At 54.5% G+C, this 14,471-nt stretch overlaps 1 protein-coding gene across 4 annotated transcripts in view; it reads right to left on the minus strand.

The window, feature by feature from the left end:
• NEK6 (NIMA related kinase 6) overlaps nucleotides 1-14,471 on the minus strand; it is a 97,427-nt gene that overhangs the window by 27,598 nt on the left and 55,358 nt on the right. For all 4 annotated transcript variants that reach the window (XM_045373797.3, XM_005580810.5, XM_005580809.5 and 1 more), the window contains exons 3-5: nucleotides 13,101-13,241; nucleotides 11,762-11,824; nucleotides 3,697-3,807 (exon numbers count right to left, since the gene is read on the minus strand). In XM_045373797.3, the coding sequence (XP_045229732.1) occupies nucleotides 3,697-3,807; nucleotides 11,762-11,824; nucleotides 13,101-13,241 (315 nt within the window). The remainder of the gene's footprint in view (nucleotides 1-3,696; nucleotides 3,808-11,761; nucleotides 11,825-13,100; nucleotides 13,242-14,471) is intronic.

Here is a 14,471-nt window from a genome sequence, read left to right on the forward strand (position 1 = left end):
AAAGAAAACTGAGGGTCACACAGAAAGAGGCAGAAACACAGCTCAACCCCAGGCCTCCCACCGAGAAAGCCCAAGCCCTTAGTCCACTTCTTTTTTTTTTTTTTTTTTTGAGATGGAGTCTCCCTCTGTCGCCCGGGCTGGAGTGCAGTGGCGTGATCTCAGCTCACTGCAGCTTCCACCTCTCAGGTTCAAGCAATTCTCTCGCCTCAGTCTCCCGAGTAGCTGGGGTTACAGGTGTGCGCCACCAGGCCCAGTTAATTTTTTGTATTTCTAGTAAAGACGGGGTTTCGCCTTGTTGGCCAGGCTGATCTCCAACTCCTGACCTCAGGTGATCTGCCTGCCTTGGCCTCCCAAAGTGCTGGGATTACAGGTGTGAGCCACCACGCCTGGCCCCCTTAGCTCACTTCTATTAACACCAGTAACCATTGATATGGGAGACCGAGCTCAGAGGTTCAGGAACATGCCCAAGGTCACCTGGCACCCAGCTGGGACCCAGGTCTGGGTGCTTCCCACAGTGGGACAGTCGCAGGCAGGAACCCCTGGCCTCACCATAAATCCCCTCAAGGCCGTTCTGAGGTGCAATTCTGGGAGAACCTCTCTGGTGAGCCGTCCCAGGTGTCAGCACAGACCCCAACCCCGGGCCACCTCCAGGCCTGCGGCAGGCCAGGCTGGGATGTTATTCACGCTGTGACGTGAGTGAATCCTCATTACAGCATTTAAGCAGGGATGCGCATGGCCGAGAGTGGTGATTTTCTAAATGTCACGTCCTATAAGCACTGTCTGACATTTAGCAGGGAGGTGCAGAGTCTCTGGTGGGTTCTGGGGCTAAGGCAGCTCCTAGCTTCACTCTTCCTCATAAATAACTCGGGCACCATGGCTGTGATGGCGCAGCTTAGCCCTTGAGGCTGCAGGCTCTCGGGACACAAGCCCTGCTGCCTGACAGCCTCTGAGGCCAGTGGAACGACCATGCGGTGGCCCCTGTTCCTCTGGAAACCCAGAGGTGGCCTGAGAGCAGGCAGAACCAGGGGGACCGAGCTCCCACCAAGCCCCAGACACTGTGCTGGTATGTTACAGATGAGGAAACTGAGGCACAGGGACCCGCCCGAGGCCATCCAGGAGATGTGTCTTACTCGGGTGGGTCTCTGCACTGCCAGGCCTCCCCTGTTGGCAGCTGCACCGAGCCAGCTCTGCAGGTGAGGGCCCTTGAGCTGGGTTGGAGGGAACAGGAGCAGGCAGGGACACTGGGGGGGAGAGGTGGGGGCTGTGGTAGGGGGAACTATGCCAGGGGAGGAGGAGGGACCCAAGGCATGGCGGGCCAGGTGGCTGCTCAGAAACTGAGGCCACACCTATCCTAGACTCAATCCCACTGGGTTTATGACTGACTTGAACCCTGAGCCAGTGTTGGCTCTGGGGAAGCCAAGGAAGCGGTGAAGAGGAAGGGGACACCCCCTTCCAAGCCTGGCATAGAGGAGGGATGCTGGATAGAATGCCCCCACACCTCCTCTTCTCTCTCTGCTGAAGGAGACTGCATCTCGCCTGGGTTTTCCACAATGCTCCCTCCAAGAGGTTACCGGGGACAGGGTGGAAACTGAGGCTCAGGGAAGAGGGATTTGCCCAGCCTCAGCCCCCCATCTGCCTGTCTGACTGCAGGCCCACTCCACGGACTGAGAGGCCACAGTGTCTGGGCTCCACTGGTGCCGAGAGGGTGAGGCGTCCTCTCCATGGGCTGCGTTCCCCTGTGGCAGTAGCGAGAGGCCTCTCCTTCACCTCCTGCTCCTCCTCCGTCCCTGCCCTCACCTCTCCTACCCAGCCTCTAGTCTTTCTTCTAGAACACAGAGCTGACCATGTTTGTTCCCTGCCATGAATCTTAGGAAGCTTCTCTGACGTTAGGGCCTGGTCCCGGATCCCGAGCCTCGAGTGAGAGGCCCCGCATGATCCAGTCGTCTCCATCTCAGCTCCCCTTTCCCTTTCCCATCCCTGCTGGACCATTCCTGCTTCTGGACAGCCTGCCTCCCCTAACGGCTCAGCTCAGTGTCACCTCCTCCAGGAAGGCTTCCCTGACTCCCACAGGCCCTGCACATGGCTTGTTCACACTGGCTCCTAACTACTCGTTCGAGGGTCTTCCTGTTAGAATCCGGGATCCCTGAGGGCAGTAGCCATGCCAGTGACATCCCTAGTTCTTGGCACGAGGGTGACACACGGTGGATGCACGATGCTTGTGTGTTCAGCAAGGGAATGTGTGAAGGAGAAACAAGTAAAGCGGGGACGGGGGAGAGGAAGAGCTAAGACATGATCTAGCACATCTGTTCCCACCAGGGATCTGTGTGCAGATTAACATCCCTGCAAAGGCATTAATATGTCAACGGAAATGTAAGAGCAGGTGATAACAGCTCAAGTAATGCCACTTCCCAGTGACGCCTATATTCCTAGGAGCCACATTTCAGAAGAGCACCAAGCAATTGCTCAACCCCCAATGCCTGATGGGAAAGACAGAGAACCCACATCCAGCCCCGTTTCCAAGCGCGGCTGTGAGTAGGGTAGGCGCTCGAGCGGGGGCCCAGCCTCACTTGGGAGCAGACAGGCTGCATCCAGAGGAGAGAGGTGATGGGGCCACAGCAGGGCCCCGGGGACTGAGGTCCAAGCCAGTAGGGATGTGAGGACCTCCACTAAGGAACAGTGGAGTAGGGGCTGAGGGTTTGGGCCTGGGGGTCAGGCAGGCCTGGGGGCCTCCACGTAGAGGCTTAGCTGCCTTGGGCAGGAGACTAGACCTCTCTGAGCTTTGCTATCTGAGGACAGCGGGGACTTGGTGAGGGATGCGTGAGCGTACTGTGCTGGGTGGTGGCTGGCAGGAGGTGCTGCTCTTTCACTGAAGCTGCAGTGGTCCTGGACAGCAGACTCACGGTGGACCCCGCCCTGTGCCCTGGGCAGCGGGGTGAAGCAGGTGGAGAGGTATGTAGGGGTGCGGAGCACGAGCCAGCCCTGGCGCTGAGCCTGCCCATGTGACTCGAACGATCGCTCAATCTCTTGAAGACCCCAGGCCTGGGCGTCAGCTGGAACATGGAAATGGAGTTCCCCCTCTAGGGCTGGGGAAGCCATCTTGGACCATGTCCACCAAAGGGTCCCAGGCCAGGAAGAGACCTGGGCCACAGGCATGGCTCTGTCCCCACAATGCTGGGTATCCTCAAGCAAGTCTCTTAACCTCTTTGGGCTCAGTTTTCTCCTGTAAAATGAGGTAGTGGGATCTACAAGACGCTTTCCCAAGAGCTGGGGTCGGACCAAATAGGGTGCTGCCCCTGCTCCTTCTATGAGACAGGAGAAGTGGCTCACGTGCCTGCGGACAGGCTGGGGCATGGGGGGTGGCCAGAGGGGTTCCTTCTGCCCATGGCTGCCCCCTCCCAGCCACCATCCTGTCTTGGCGCCACCTTCGCCTTGCTTTTGCACACGGGCTCTTTTGAGCTGGGCTTCCCTGAGGCCAATGGAAAGAAAGAGGCCTCCAGCAACAGCAGCTGGGGACGGACCCTGAGCGGCCCTCACCAGACCGCAGCTAAGGCCTGTGGGCATCCGCAGGGGCGCCCAGGGTCCCCGGCGGCCGCCTCTGGCTAAGGGCAGAGCATTGTAGGACTGGGCTGAAGGCAGATTGCCACCTTTGGCTCCAGAGCTGTGCAGCCCCAGCACCCCCACCCGCCAAGTGCTTACCTTGATCATCTGTGAGAGGTCCCCCGCGTCGGCCAACTCCAGCACAATGTTCAGCTCGTTGTCTTCGATAAACGAGTCCAAATACTTGATGATATTTGGGTGGTTCAGTTGCTGCATGAGGAGAGAAAGAGGGGAGGGGGCACCAGTGAAGACGGGACAGACCCAGCGCCTGCCCACCACCGGCACCCTGCTGGCACCCGGTCGGTCACTGAGGCCCTGGCATTTGCTAGAGAGGTGGGTCCCAGGGAAAGAAAGGCCTGTGCTGGGGAGTCAGGAAGGCCTGGGTGACACTGGGAAAGCCAGCTGGCCTCCCCGAGGGTCAGATTCCTCATCTGTAAAACTGAAGTCATGTTCCTCATCTGTAAAACTGAAGTCATGTTTGAAGCCTAGTTGTGAAGACGACACGGGTCAACACTCTTGAAATGCGTACCAGGGCAGCTGCAGAGAGCTACGTGAGACTCAGCATGGGCTTGTGGAAAGGACTCTCCCCCTCCTCCTCACCAACCAGACCCTGAGGGCGGCATCCGGCCCCACCTCTGTCCCGGTGCCCTGTGCTCAGACACGGCCAGCCTGCAGGTGCTCCTCAGAAGGATCGTCTCCTCCCTTCATCCTTCCCACTCTCTCAATCCCTGACCTGTCTCTTGGGAAATCATTTTTTTACAAAAATATTTTTTGTAGAGATAGGATCTCACTATGTCGTCCAGGCTGAAACTGAACTTCTAGGCTCAAGCGATCCTCCCACCTCACCCTCCAGAGCAGCTGGGACTACGGCTGCACGCCACCATGCCCGGCCCTTGTGAAATCTTGAAAAAAATCCCTGGAGGCATGAGAGCCGCCCAGCTGATTTGCTCATGCTGAGACCCTGCCTCTGTCCTTCGCACCATAGCCTGCATGTTTGCTGCAGTGGAGCACGGAGCTGGAGCATGGAGCAGGACAGAACGGTGCCCCTCTGGCTGGAAGTCAGACCCTGCTAGGCTAAGAGGAGCCCCTGGCATCTGTTCATAACAAAGCTGACTGTTTATATCGAAGTGACTCCAGGATTTGAGAGAGCAGAGGGGACTCTGCTCTCTCAGATCCTGCCCTGGTGTGGGTGTGATCAGACTAGTCCAGACACCAGCCGACCACCAGAGGCCGATAGTGAGCACATTTCCCAAAAGGCCCGGAAGTGGCTGGAAGAAGGATGCACTGTGCCCATCCATGGATTCTAAAATGAGGGGAGCCTGGGCAGATGTTACAGAGCCATGTAAGCCCGTATTCATTAATTCATTCCCCAAGCCAGCCCCCCATGTGTGGACCCTGGGGGGCCACAGCAGGCTCAGCCACTGGCCCCAGCTCAGGTCCTTGGGGGCCAGAGTGGGCTCAGCCACTAGCCCCAGCTCCTCCCCATGTGTCCGTCCTCTCACCAGGTCCCCCCAGAGACTGATCCCTCTCTGCTATGGCGCCCACTGCCTGTCCGAGTCCTCAAGCCCCTGCTCTGGACCAAGGTCTGACCCTGAGGTGGGTGTGCTGGCCCCTGCCTGCCCCCAGCCAGGGGTCAGTAAACATCTAGACACCACTCCAAGGAACCAGGCACCCTGCATAGCTCTGGATACAGGTGCGGCACATTCAATCCTGGTTCCCAGGGGTGGCTGGGAGGGAGCCCTGTTGCCATCTTAGCAGCAGGCTCCCCTGTGGAAGCACTTTGGTCAGTAACAAATGTCGGTAATTTACACAGGGTGACTGGACTTCAGAAGGTGGCACACAAAGCAATCCTAAGCAAAAAGAACAAACCTGGAGGCATCACATTACTGGACTTCAAACTATATTACAAGGCTATGGTAACCAAAACAGCATGGTACTGGTACAAAAATAGATACACAGACCAATGGAACAGAATACAGAACCCAGAAATAAAGCAGCACACCTATAACCACCTGATCTTCAACAAAGTTGACAAAAATAAGCAAAGGGAAAGGACTCCCTACTCACTTAACTGGCTAGCTATATGCAGAAGAATGAAACGGAACCCCTACCTTCCACCATATGTAAAAATTAACTCAAGATTGATTAAAGACTTAAATGTAAGGCCTCAAACTATAAAAATCCTAGAATAAAACCTAGGAAATACCTTTCTCAACGTTAGCCTTGACAAAAAATTTATGACCAAGTCCTTAAAAACAATTGCAACAAAACCAAAAGCTGACAAGTGGGACATAATTAAATGAAAGAGCTTCTGCATGAAGTGATCAACAGAGTAAACAGACAATTGACAGAATGGGAGAAAACATTCATAAACTATGAATGTCCAGAATCTATAAGGAACTTAAATCAATAAGAAAACAAACAAACAAACAAAAAACATTAAAAAGTGAGCAGAGGAGGCTGGGCATGGTGGCTCACGCCTGTCATCCCAGCACTTTGGGAGGCTGAGGTGGGCGGATCACTTGAGATCAGGAGTTCGAGACCAGCCCGGCCAACATGGCAAAACCCCATTTCTACTAAAAATACAAAAATTAGCCAGGCATGGTGGTGGGCACCTGTAGTCACAGCTACTCGGGAGGCTGAGGCAGGAGAATCGCTTGAACCTGGGAGGCGGAAGTTGCAGTGAGCTGAGACTGCGCCACTATACAGACAGAGCGAGATTGGGTGACAGAGCGAGATTCTATCTAAATAAAAATAAAAAATAAGTAAACAGGCTGGGCGCGGTGGCTCACGCCTGTAATCCTAACACTTTGGGAGGCCGAGGTGGGAGGATCACCTGAGGTCAGGAGTTCAACACCAGCCTGGCCAACATGGTGAAACCCTGTCTCTACTAAAATACAAAAATTAGTCAATCATGATGGCAGGTGCCTGTAATCCCAGCGACTCAGGAGGCTGAGACAGGAGAATCGCTTGAACCCGGGAGACGGTGGTTGCAGTGAGCCAAGATCATGCCACTGCACTCCGGCCTGGGTGGCTGAGTGAGACTTTGTCTCAAAATAAATAAATAAAAATAAAATAAAAAGTGGGCAGAGGACATGAACAGTAATTCTTCAAAAGAAGACACACAAGCAATTAACAAACACGAAAAAATGCCCAACATCACTAATCATCAGAGAAATGCAAATCAAAACCACAATAGGGTCGGGCGCAGTGGCTCAAGCCTGTAATCCCAGCACTTTGGGAGGCCGAGACGGGCGGATCACGAGGTCAGGAGATCAAGACCATCCTGGCTAACATGGTGAAACCCCGTTTCTACTAAAAATTACAAAACACTAGCCGGGCGACGTGGCGGGCGCCTGTAGTCCCAGCTACTCAGGAGGCTGAGGCAGGAGAATGGCGTAAACCCGGGAGGTGGAGCTTGCAGTGAGCTGAGATTCAGCCACTGCATTCCAGCCTGGGCCACAGAGAGAGACTCTGTCTCAAAAAAAAAAAAAAACAAAAACACAATAGGCTGAGTGCAGGGGCTCATGCCTATAATGCCAGCACTTCGGGAGACCGAAGTGGAAGGACTGCTTGAGCCCAGGAGTTTGAGAACAGCCTGGGCAATATAGTGAGACCTTGTCACTAAAAAAAAAAAAAAAAAAAAATTAGCTGGGCTTCGTGAGCAGGCCAGTAGCCCAAGCTACTTGGGAGGTTAAGGCCGGAAGATCACTTGATCATGGGAGGTTGATGCTGCAGTGAGCCGTGATCACACCACTGCACTCCAGCTTAGATGACAGCGTGTGCCCCACTCTCAAAAAAAAAAAAAAATTACAATGAGATACCATTTCACATCAGTCAGAATGGCAAGTACTACAAAGTCAAAAAATAACAGATGTTGGTGAGGTTGCGAAGAAAAGAGAACACTTGTATGCTGTTGGTAGGAATGTAAATTTGTTCAGATACCATGGAACGAAGTCTGGAAATTTCTCAAAGAACTAAAAATAGAACTACCATTTGACCCAGCAATCCCATTACTGGGTATATACCCAAAGGAATATAAATTGTTCTACCAAAAAGACACATGGCCTTGTATGTTCATCACAGCACTATTCATAATAGCAAAGACATGGAATCAATCTAGGTGCTCAGAAATGGTGGGCTGGATAAAGAAAATGTGGTACATGTATACCACGGAATATCATGCAGCCACAAAAAAGAATAAAAGTCATGTCCTTTGCAGCAACATGGATGCAGCAGGAGGCCATTATCCTAAGAGAATTAACATAGAAACACATCTATACTGCATGTTCGCACTTTTATAAGTGGGAGCTAAATCTTGGGTACACATGAACATAAAGATGGAAACAGTAGACATACTGGGCTCTACAAGAGGGGGTAGGAGTGGGGCAACGGCTGAAAAACTTCCTATTGGGTACGATGTTCACTATCTGCGTGACAGGATCAGAGGCTCAAATTTCAGCATCACACAATACACTCTCGTAACAAACCTGCATGTGTACCTTCTGAATCTAAAATAAAAACGGAAATTTTAAAAAGGTGGGCCAGACGTGGTGGCTCATGTCTGTAATCCCAGCACTTTGGGAGGCCGAGGCAGGCGGATCACCTGAGGTCAGGCGTTCAAGACCAGCCTGGCCTACACGGCGAAACCCCGTCTCTAAAAAAAATACAAAAGTTAGCCGGGTGTGGTGGTGCACACCTGCTATTCCAGCTACTCGGAGGTTGTAGTGAGCCGACATCGCGCCACTGCACTCCAGCCTGGGTGACAAAGCAAGACCCTGTATCAAAAAAAAAAAAAAAAGAAACAAAAGAAAAGAAATAGGAAAATCCTTTTGCCCAGATTTTGTGTTGAGAAGGCCGTCCTGCGCGAACACTGGCCATCGCATCGCTGCCCTCAGCACACATCACGCTCCATAGACATGTTTTTCAGTTACCAAAAAAAGTGTCAAAGCAAGTGAATGGCAAGTTGAAAGTGCTTTCAAATCTCTAAGACACGACCTACGGCGTGGACAAGCTGCTACCAGGATAAATGGGAACACCCTGCTCCTTCACCCTCCTCTTGAACTTCACCTCATGATGTTACCAGGATATCTCACACCCTCTCAGGGAGGACTCCCCAAAAACTGCCCAGGTCATCGGCAGTCCAGGCATGACAGTTTCTCTAGCAAGGGAGAAATGAGAGGGGTTGGGTAGGAAGTAAAGCCCCATCAAGGAGGTGCTGGTTCCTGGGGAGGGCAGGAGGGAGGCTCCTCCCCCATTTCCCTACAGGTCTGAGGGCAGGGCGTTAAGGAAGGGCTCCCTTAAATGCCCAGGTAGTCGACAAAGGCACAGGCAGAAAGAGGCTCTGGACATCCATTGGGCTAAATCCTCAAGGTCCAGAGAGGAGAACGGATCAGCCACGGGTCCACAGCAGCAGGGGCTGAGCTGAGTCTAGAACCTGGTCCACACGGGGTCCACTTCACAGCCTGTGGCCTCTTGGTGGGCCCAGGTGGGTCTGGAAGGGGACACACTTGGGCCAGGGACAGGGAAGGTGCTGCAAAGACGCAACGTGGTTGGGCCTTGCCTGGCTGTGGTGGTGGCCAGAGGGAAGGGAGGGAGAGCTGAGAGTAAGGGTCCCTGTCCTTTGAATCTCTGCCATCAGGGGCTCTGCTACAAGCTCCAGGCCCTCTCGGATGTAACACAGAGTGTCTGTCTATGATCTGTCTTCCCCACTGGGCTGCATCCTGGTGTCCAGCATTCAGTGGTGCTCAGAAATTGCACGGAATGAATGAACACACTTCTGTATTCCACACGACCCGCCTTCTTGTGCCACGCTTGGCAGTGGTGCTGACAAGCCCCCTGCACTTGAGAGGTTTTGGGTTTGGGTTCTTGGCATGAATGATATGTCAACCAGTCACCCCTCCGAGAACCACGTTTCCTTTTGTTTTTTGAAGGAAGCACCTCGGGCCCCGGCACATCCTGTTGACTTCCCATGGGCTACCCGAGGAGTGGGACCCGTGTTCTGGAAAGTGGCTGGCGTTGGCGGGCAGAGGTGGTAACCATGACAACCGGGCTGCCTTGGACGGCGAGCGTACCACACACCAGTGCTGCCCTGAGCTCGTCAGACGTGCTTCCTCACTGACTTCTCCAGCATGCCTGTTGTCATCATGCCCCCTTTACAGATGAGGAAACTGAGGTCCTGAGAGGCCCACGGCTGGCCCGCAGCCACACAGCTAGTGAGCGAGGGGTGTGTCCTCTGAACCCAGGCTTGACGCCTTTGGCTGCACCACAGCCCTGGGGAAGGGGCAGAATCCCCTCCGCGGCCAGGTGGGCTTACGCCAGGCTCAGGCTCCTGCAAGGCAGGAGCTGCGATGGCACATCTGTGTGACCAGGGACCAGACCAGGCTGTGCTCAGCATGCTCACCCGCGGGTTCCCTCACTTGGGGAGAAAGGCATGCAAGGTGGGGAGAGGGCAATGGGTGATCAGGGCTGGGTAAGTGGCAGCAAGTTGACCATTACTTAAACATTTAAACAATGCTTTCGAGGGATATTTTTTGACCTATAATAGTTAGCGGTAAGGACATCTCCTGTCTCCAGCCTTGACTCCATCACCCACTGTGGCCGGGGGCCACCAGAGCAGGCACTCACAACTCACACCCCGCCATGGCCCCCCAGCTTGCAGCCACTTCAGGGGCTCCCCTTTGGTTCTGCGTGTGTATCTGGCCCTGCCGCCATGTCCGGCTTTCTGTCTCCCCAACCTCCCATAATCCACACTGCTGCAGTGCCTGGAAGCAGGCTCACTTCGGCCTTCCAGATTCTGGGATGGTGCCCTGGCCTCTGTAAGACCCGCTCAGGAAGTGGGTTTCCCCGGGGCTCCTGGCCCACCAGTCAATCTGCATCACCCTGGAAGGTCACCATCTGCTTCCCCACCAGCCTGGAAGTCCCCAAGGGCAGGGCCAAGGCCTGAGAAAACAGGGTAGGGTGTGGTAGAATAAACTGCTAATCTGAAATTCTGCAGCTGTGGCTTCAGCAGGCATCCCTGCCACCAGCAATCCCACTTTGCTGGAAACTGCCGAGCAAATCCAGTATGTTTCACTGGGGGCCGGGCGCAGTGGCTCCTGCCTGTAATCCCAGCACTTTGGAAGGCTGGGATGAGAGGACTGCTTGAGGCCTCAGGAGTTTGACACCAGCCTGGGCAATATAAGGAGACCTCATCCCTACAAAAAATTAACAATGTGGCCGGGCGTGGTGGCTCACACCTGTAATCCCAGCACTTTGGGAGGCTGAGGTGGATGGATCACCTGAGTTCGAGACCAGGCTGGCCAACATGGTGAAACCTTTCTGTCTCTACTAAAAATATGAAAATTAGCTGGGTATGGTGGCGGGTGCCTGTAATCCCGGGAGACTGAGACAGGAGAATTGCTTGAACCGAGAAGGTGGGGACTGCAGTGAGCAGGGATTGTGCCACTGCACTCCAGCCTGGGCAATAAGAGTGAAACTCCGTCCAAAAAAATAAAAAAAAAAAATAATAATAATAAAAATTAGCCAGGTGTGGTGGAAAGCACCTGTGGTCCCAGTTACTTGGGAGACTGGGGCGGGAGGATTGCTTGAGCCCAGGAGCTTGAGGCTGCAGTGAGCTATGATCATGCCACTGCACTCCAGTCCAGGCAACAGACTTTGCCTCTTCAACAACAACAACAACAACAACAATAAAAACCAAAGAAAAAGGCTGAGAGGAGAGACGGAAAGAGGATGAGAAAGAGAAAAAGAGGGAGGCAGACATGGAGACAGAGGCAGAGCCAGAAAAGCTGCAGTCTGGATGTGACCCCCACACTGAACTCCTCCCCTGGCTGGCCAAGCCTGGTCCACAGAACACTGGGAGGCAGGGTCAGGGCTGCCCTGGGGGGAAGGACTTCTATGCCGGGTACTGCCATGTACAAGCAGGAGGGGCGTCCAGCAAGGAGGAAAGACCCCGAGGGCTGGGCAGAGTGATGAGGCAGAGGCCGCTCCTGCCTGGCCATGAGAAAACTCACCAGCCACTGCCCCTAGAAAGCCATCGTCTGCGAACTTAGCAGGGGCTGCGGATTCCTGGCACCCAAGGGCAGTGATGGACATGATGTGGCCTAGCCGGTGCCCCAGAACCTCCCCGAGGATGCGAGGTTCCCACTCAGCCCCGGGCACTCACCTTCAAGAGGCCGATCTCCTTGACGCAGTCTTGCCTTGCCTTGGCATCCATCATCTCAAAGATCTTGGGCGGGAGGAAAAAGAGAAACAGAGTGGTTACAATCTGTGTCCAGAGCCCCTGTAGGGGGCTACGGGGTCTGCTTTCCAGTCCCGGCTCTCCCACCTCCTCACCGAGGGACCCCCCGCACCCCAGCCCCTGTAAGGTTTACTCACTGTGGGTCCCCCAGCACTGTCCCACCACAAAACCCATCGTGGCACTAAAGAATCAAGACAGGGAGCTCAGGTGAGCCCCTCCCCAGAAGATCGAGAGAGAGGGCCAGGCATGGGGGCTCACACCTGTGATCCCAGCACTTTGGGAGGCTGAGGTGGGTGGATCACTTGAGGTCAGGAGTTTGAGACTAGCCTGGCCAACATGGTGAAACCCCGTCTCTACTAAAAATATAAAAATTAGCCGGGTGTGGTGGTGCACGCCTGTAGTCCCAGCTACTCAAGAGACTGAGGCAGGAGAATCGCTTGAACCCGGGAGGCGGAGGTTGCAGTGAGCTGATCACACCACGGCACTCCAGCCTGGGTGACAGACTGAGACTCTGTCTCAAAAAAAAAAAAAAAAAAAAAAAAAAAAAAAAAAACAAGAGAAAAACTGGTCCTTTTTTGGTCAGAGGACCCCGCTGCTCCTCCAGTGCCCTGAAGCTACTGGTGTTCTCTCCCAATTTCCCCGACGCCATTCTCTCTCCCGGGCCTCCTCTGCCCAGGCTCTCAATCTCATTCTTTAAGGACAAGTAAGCAAATCAAGGGGCTTGGGAAGCTTTGCTGGAGGATTTGAAGCCATTTCCTCCAGCAAAGCCGTGTTCAGATGGGCCCAGCAGCTCCCGTGGACATGGCTCCTGTCCTGACTTTGCCGCTTGATCTACTTCCTCCATTTAGGAGGGACGCAGAAGGCAGGAAGCCCACAACTGTGGAGCAAGCACAGGTACAAGGATGAGTGGACATGGTCTGAACCTCAGCTCCCCCGTGACACACTGGGACCCTGGGGTGTTCTGAGAGATTGTCCTCATCTGAGAGATGAAATGACAGTCCCCACCCACGGGACTGTTGCCAGGCTCCATGTGCTCCTTGCATGACCCAGTACACAGCAGGCGCTCAATGCATGCTTGTTTTTCTTTTCCTTTGTGGTTCACAGTGAACAGGTGTCTACCTGGTTCTCCCTGTAACCCAGTGGGTTGGGTGCTGTTTCCCTCGTTCACCGAGGAGGAGAGAAAAGGGACTGGCCTGGGCACCCCGTCCAGATGCAGAGACGGCCTCCAGAGATGCAGGTTTGACCCCATGGGTCATCAGCTCACCTGCACCTTCTTCAGAGCCACCGTCTTCCTGTCCAGCAGGCAGGTGGCCTTGTACACCTCGCTGAACTGTCCTCGGCCTATCTTCTTTTCGATCTGGAAGTCCGCCAGCGAGCAGCGAAAAGACAGGGTGTTGGGGTGCCTCTGGAAGAGAGGACAGAGGGTCTCCGTGAGCAGCCAGGCTGGAGCAGAGGCCTGGGGACGACCCCTAGAGCCCCAGCACCCCAACAGCACCCTCTAAGGTGAAGGAGGGACTCTGCTGCCAACCCTGCTCTCAGAGCCTCCCAGGCGCACCCCCAGGGGCTTTCTGCACAGGGTCCCTGGTTCCCCTTAAGGACCCCCACTGCAGGTGAAAAACTGAGGCTGTTCACGCTCCCCACTGCCCTTATCACCGCCTTCATTATCTGACTGCTTGTTTGCTGTCGCTGAATCCCATCCCCGGGGGTTAGCTCCGTGGGACCAGGGGCCTTGCCCATCTCATCCTCTCCTGAATCCTTGATGCCCAAATTGGGGTCCAGCAAGCTGGATGCAGGTCAGGTCTCCCCCGCCCATGGCCACCATGCCAAATGCCCCAGGTCATTGTAAGAAATGGTAAGTTCCCCTCCTGGGACAGCCGTTCCCCATCTCAGACAAGAAAACGCAGGTTAATATTTGTAGCTTTGGCCAGATGTGGTGGCTCATGCCTGTAATCCCAGCACACTGAGAGGCTGAGGCAGGCGGATCACTTGAGGTCAGGAGTTCGAGACCAGCCTGGCCAACATGGCAAAACTCCGTCTCCACTAAAAATACAAAAATTAGCTGGGTGTGGTGGCACATGCCTAGAATTCCAGCTACTCGGGAGACTGAGGCACGAGAATTGCTTGAACCCAGGAGGCAGAGGTTGCAGTGAGCAGAGATTATGCCACTGCACTCCAGCCTGGGTAATGGAGACTCTGTCCCCCACTCAAAAAAATGTGCGGCCTTACACACTGAGCCCATGCTTTAAATAAACTACTTTTTTAGGGTGCCGGGAAGAAACTAGAGCTCCACGAAGACTCAGCAGGGGCCAGCGTTGGAACACGTGATCCTGCGCTGGGACCTCCCCAGGGATGGAGCCTCCAGGTGAGGCCGCAGTGGCCAGGAGGGCCCCGGGACATCTGTGCAGTGAGCTCTCAGGAAAAGGCAGGAGGGGGCGCCAACCCTGGGCCAGGGAAGGAGGAGACAGACAAGGGGAGAGGATGCCACATCTCTGGGCTGCCCTATGGTGAGATGGGCCCTGTTGTGTCTCCATTTGCCCGATGAGGAAACTGAGGCCCAGAGGGTCCAGCCATGCCCACATCACCCAGCTCCATGCCACTGCCCCAACTGAAGCAGGAACCAGCCGTTCAACTTTCT

The sequence above is a fragment of the Macaca fascicularis genome, chromosome 15, assembly GCF_037993035.2.
Source record: "Macaca fascicularis isolate 582-1 chromosome 15, T2T-MFA8v1.1".
In the NCBI taxonomy this organism is placed as follows: domain Eukaryota; kingdom Metazoa; phylum Chordata; class Mammalia; order Primates; family Cercopithecidae; genus Macaca; species Macaca fascicularis.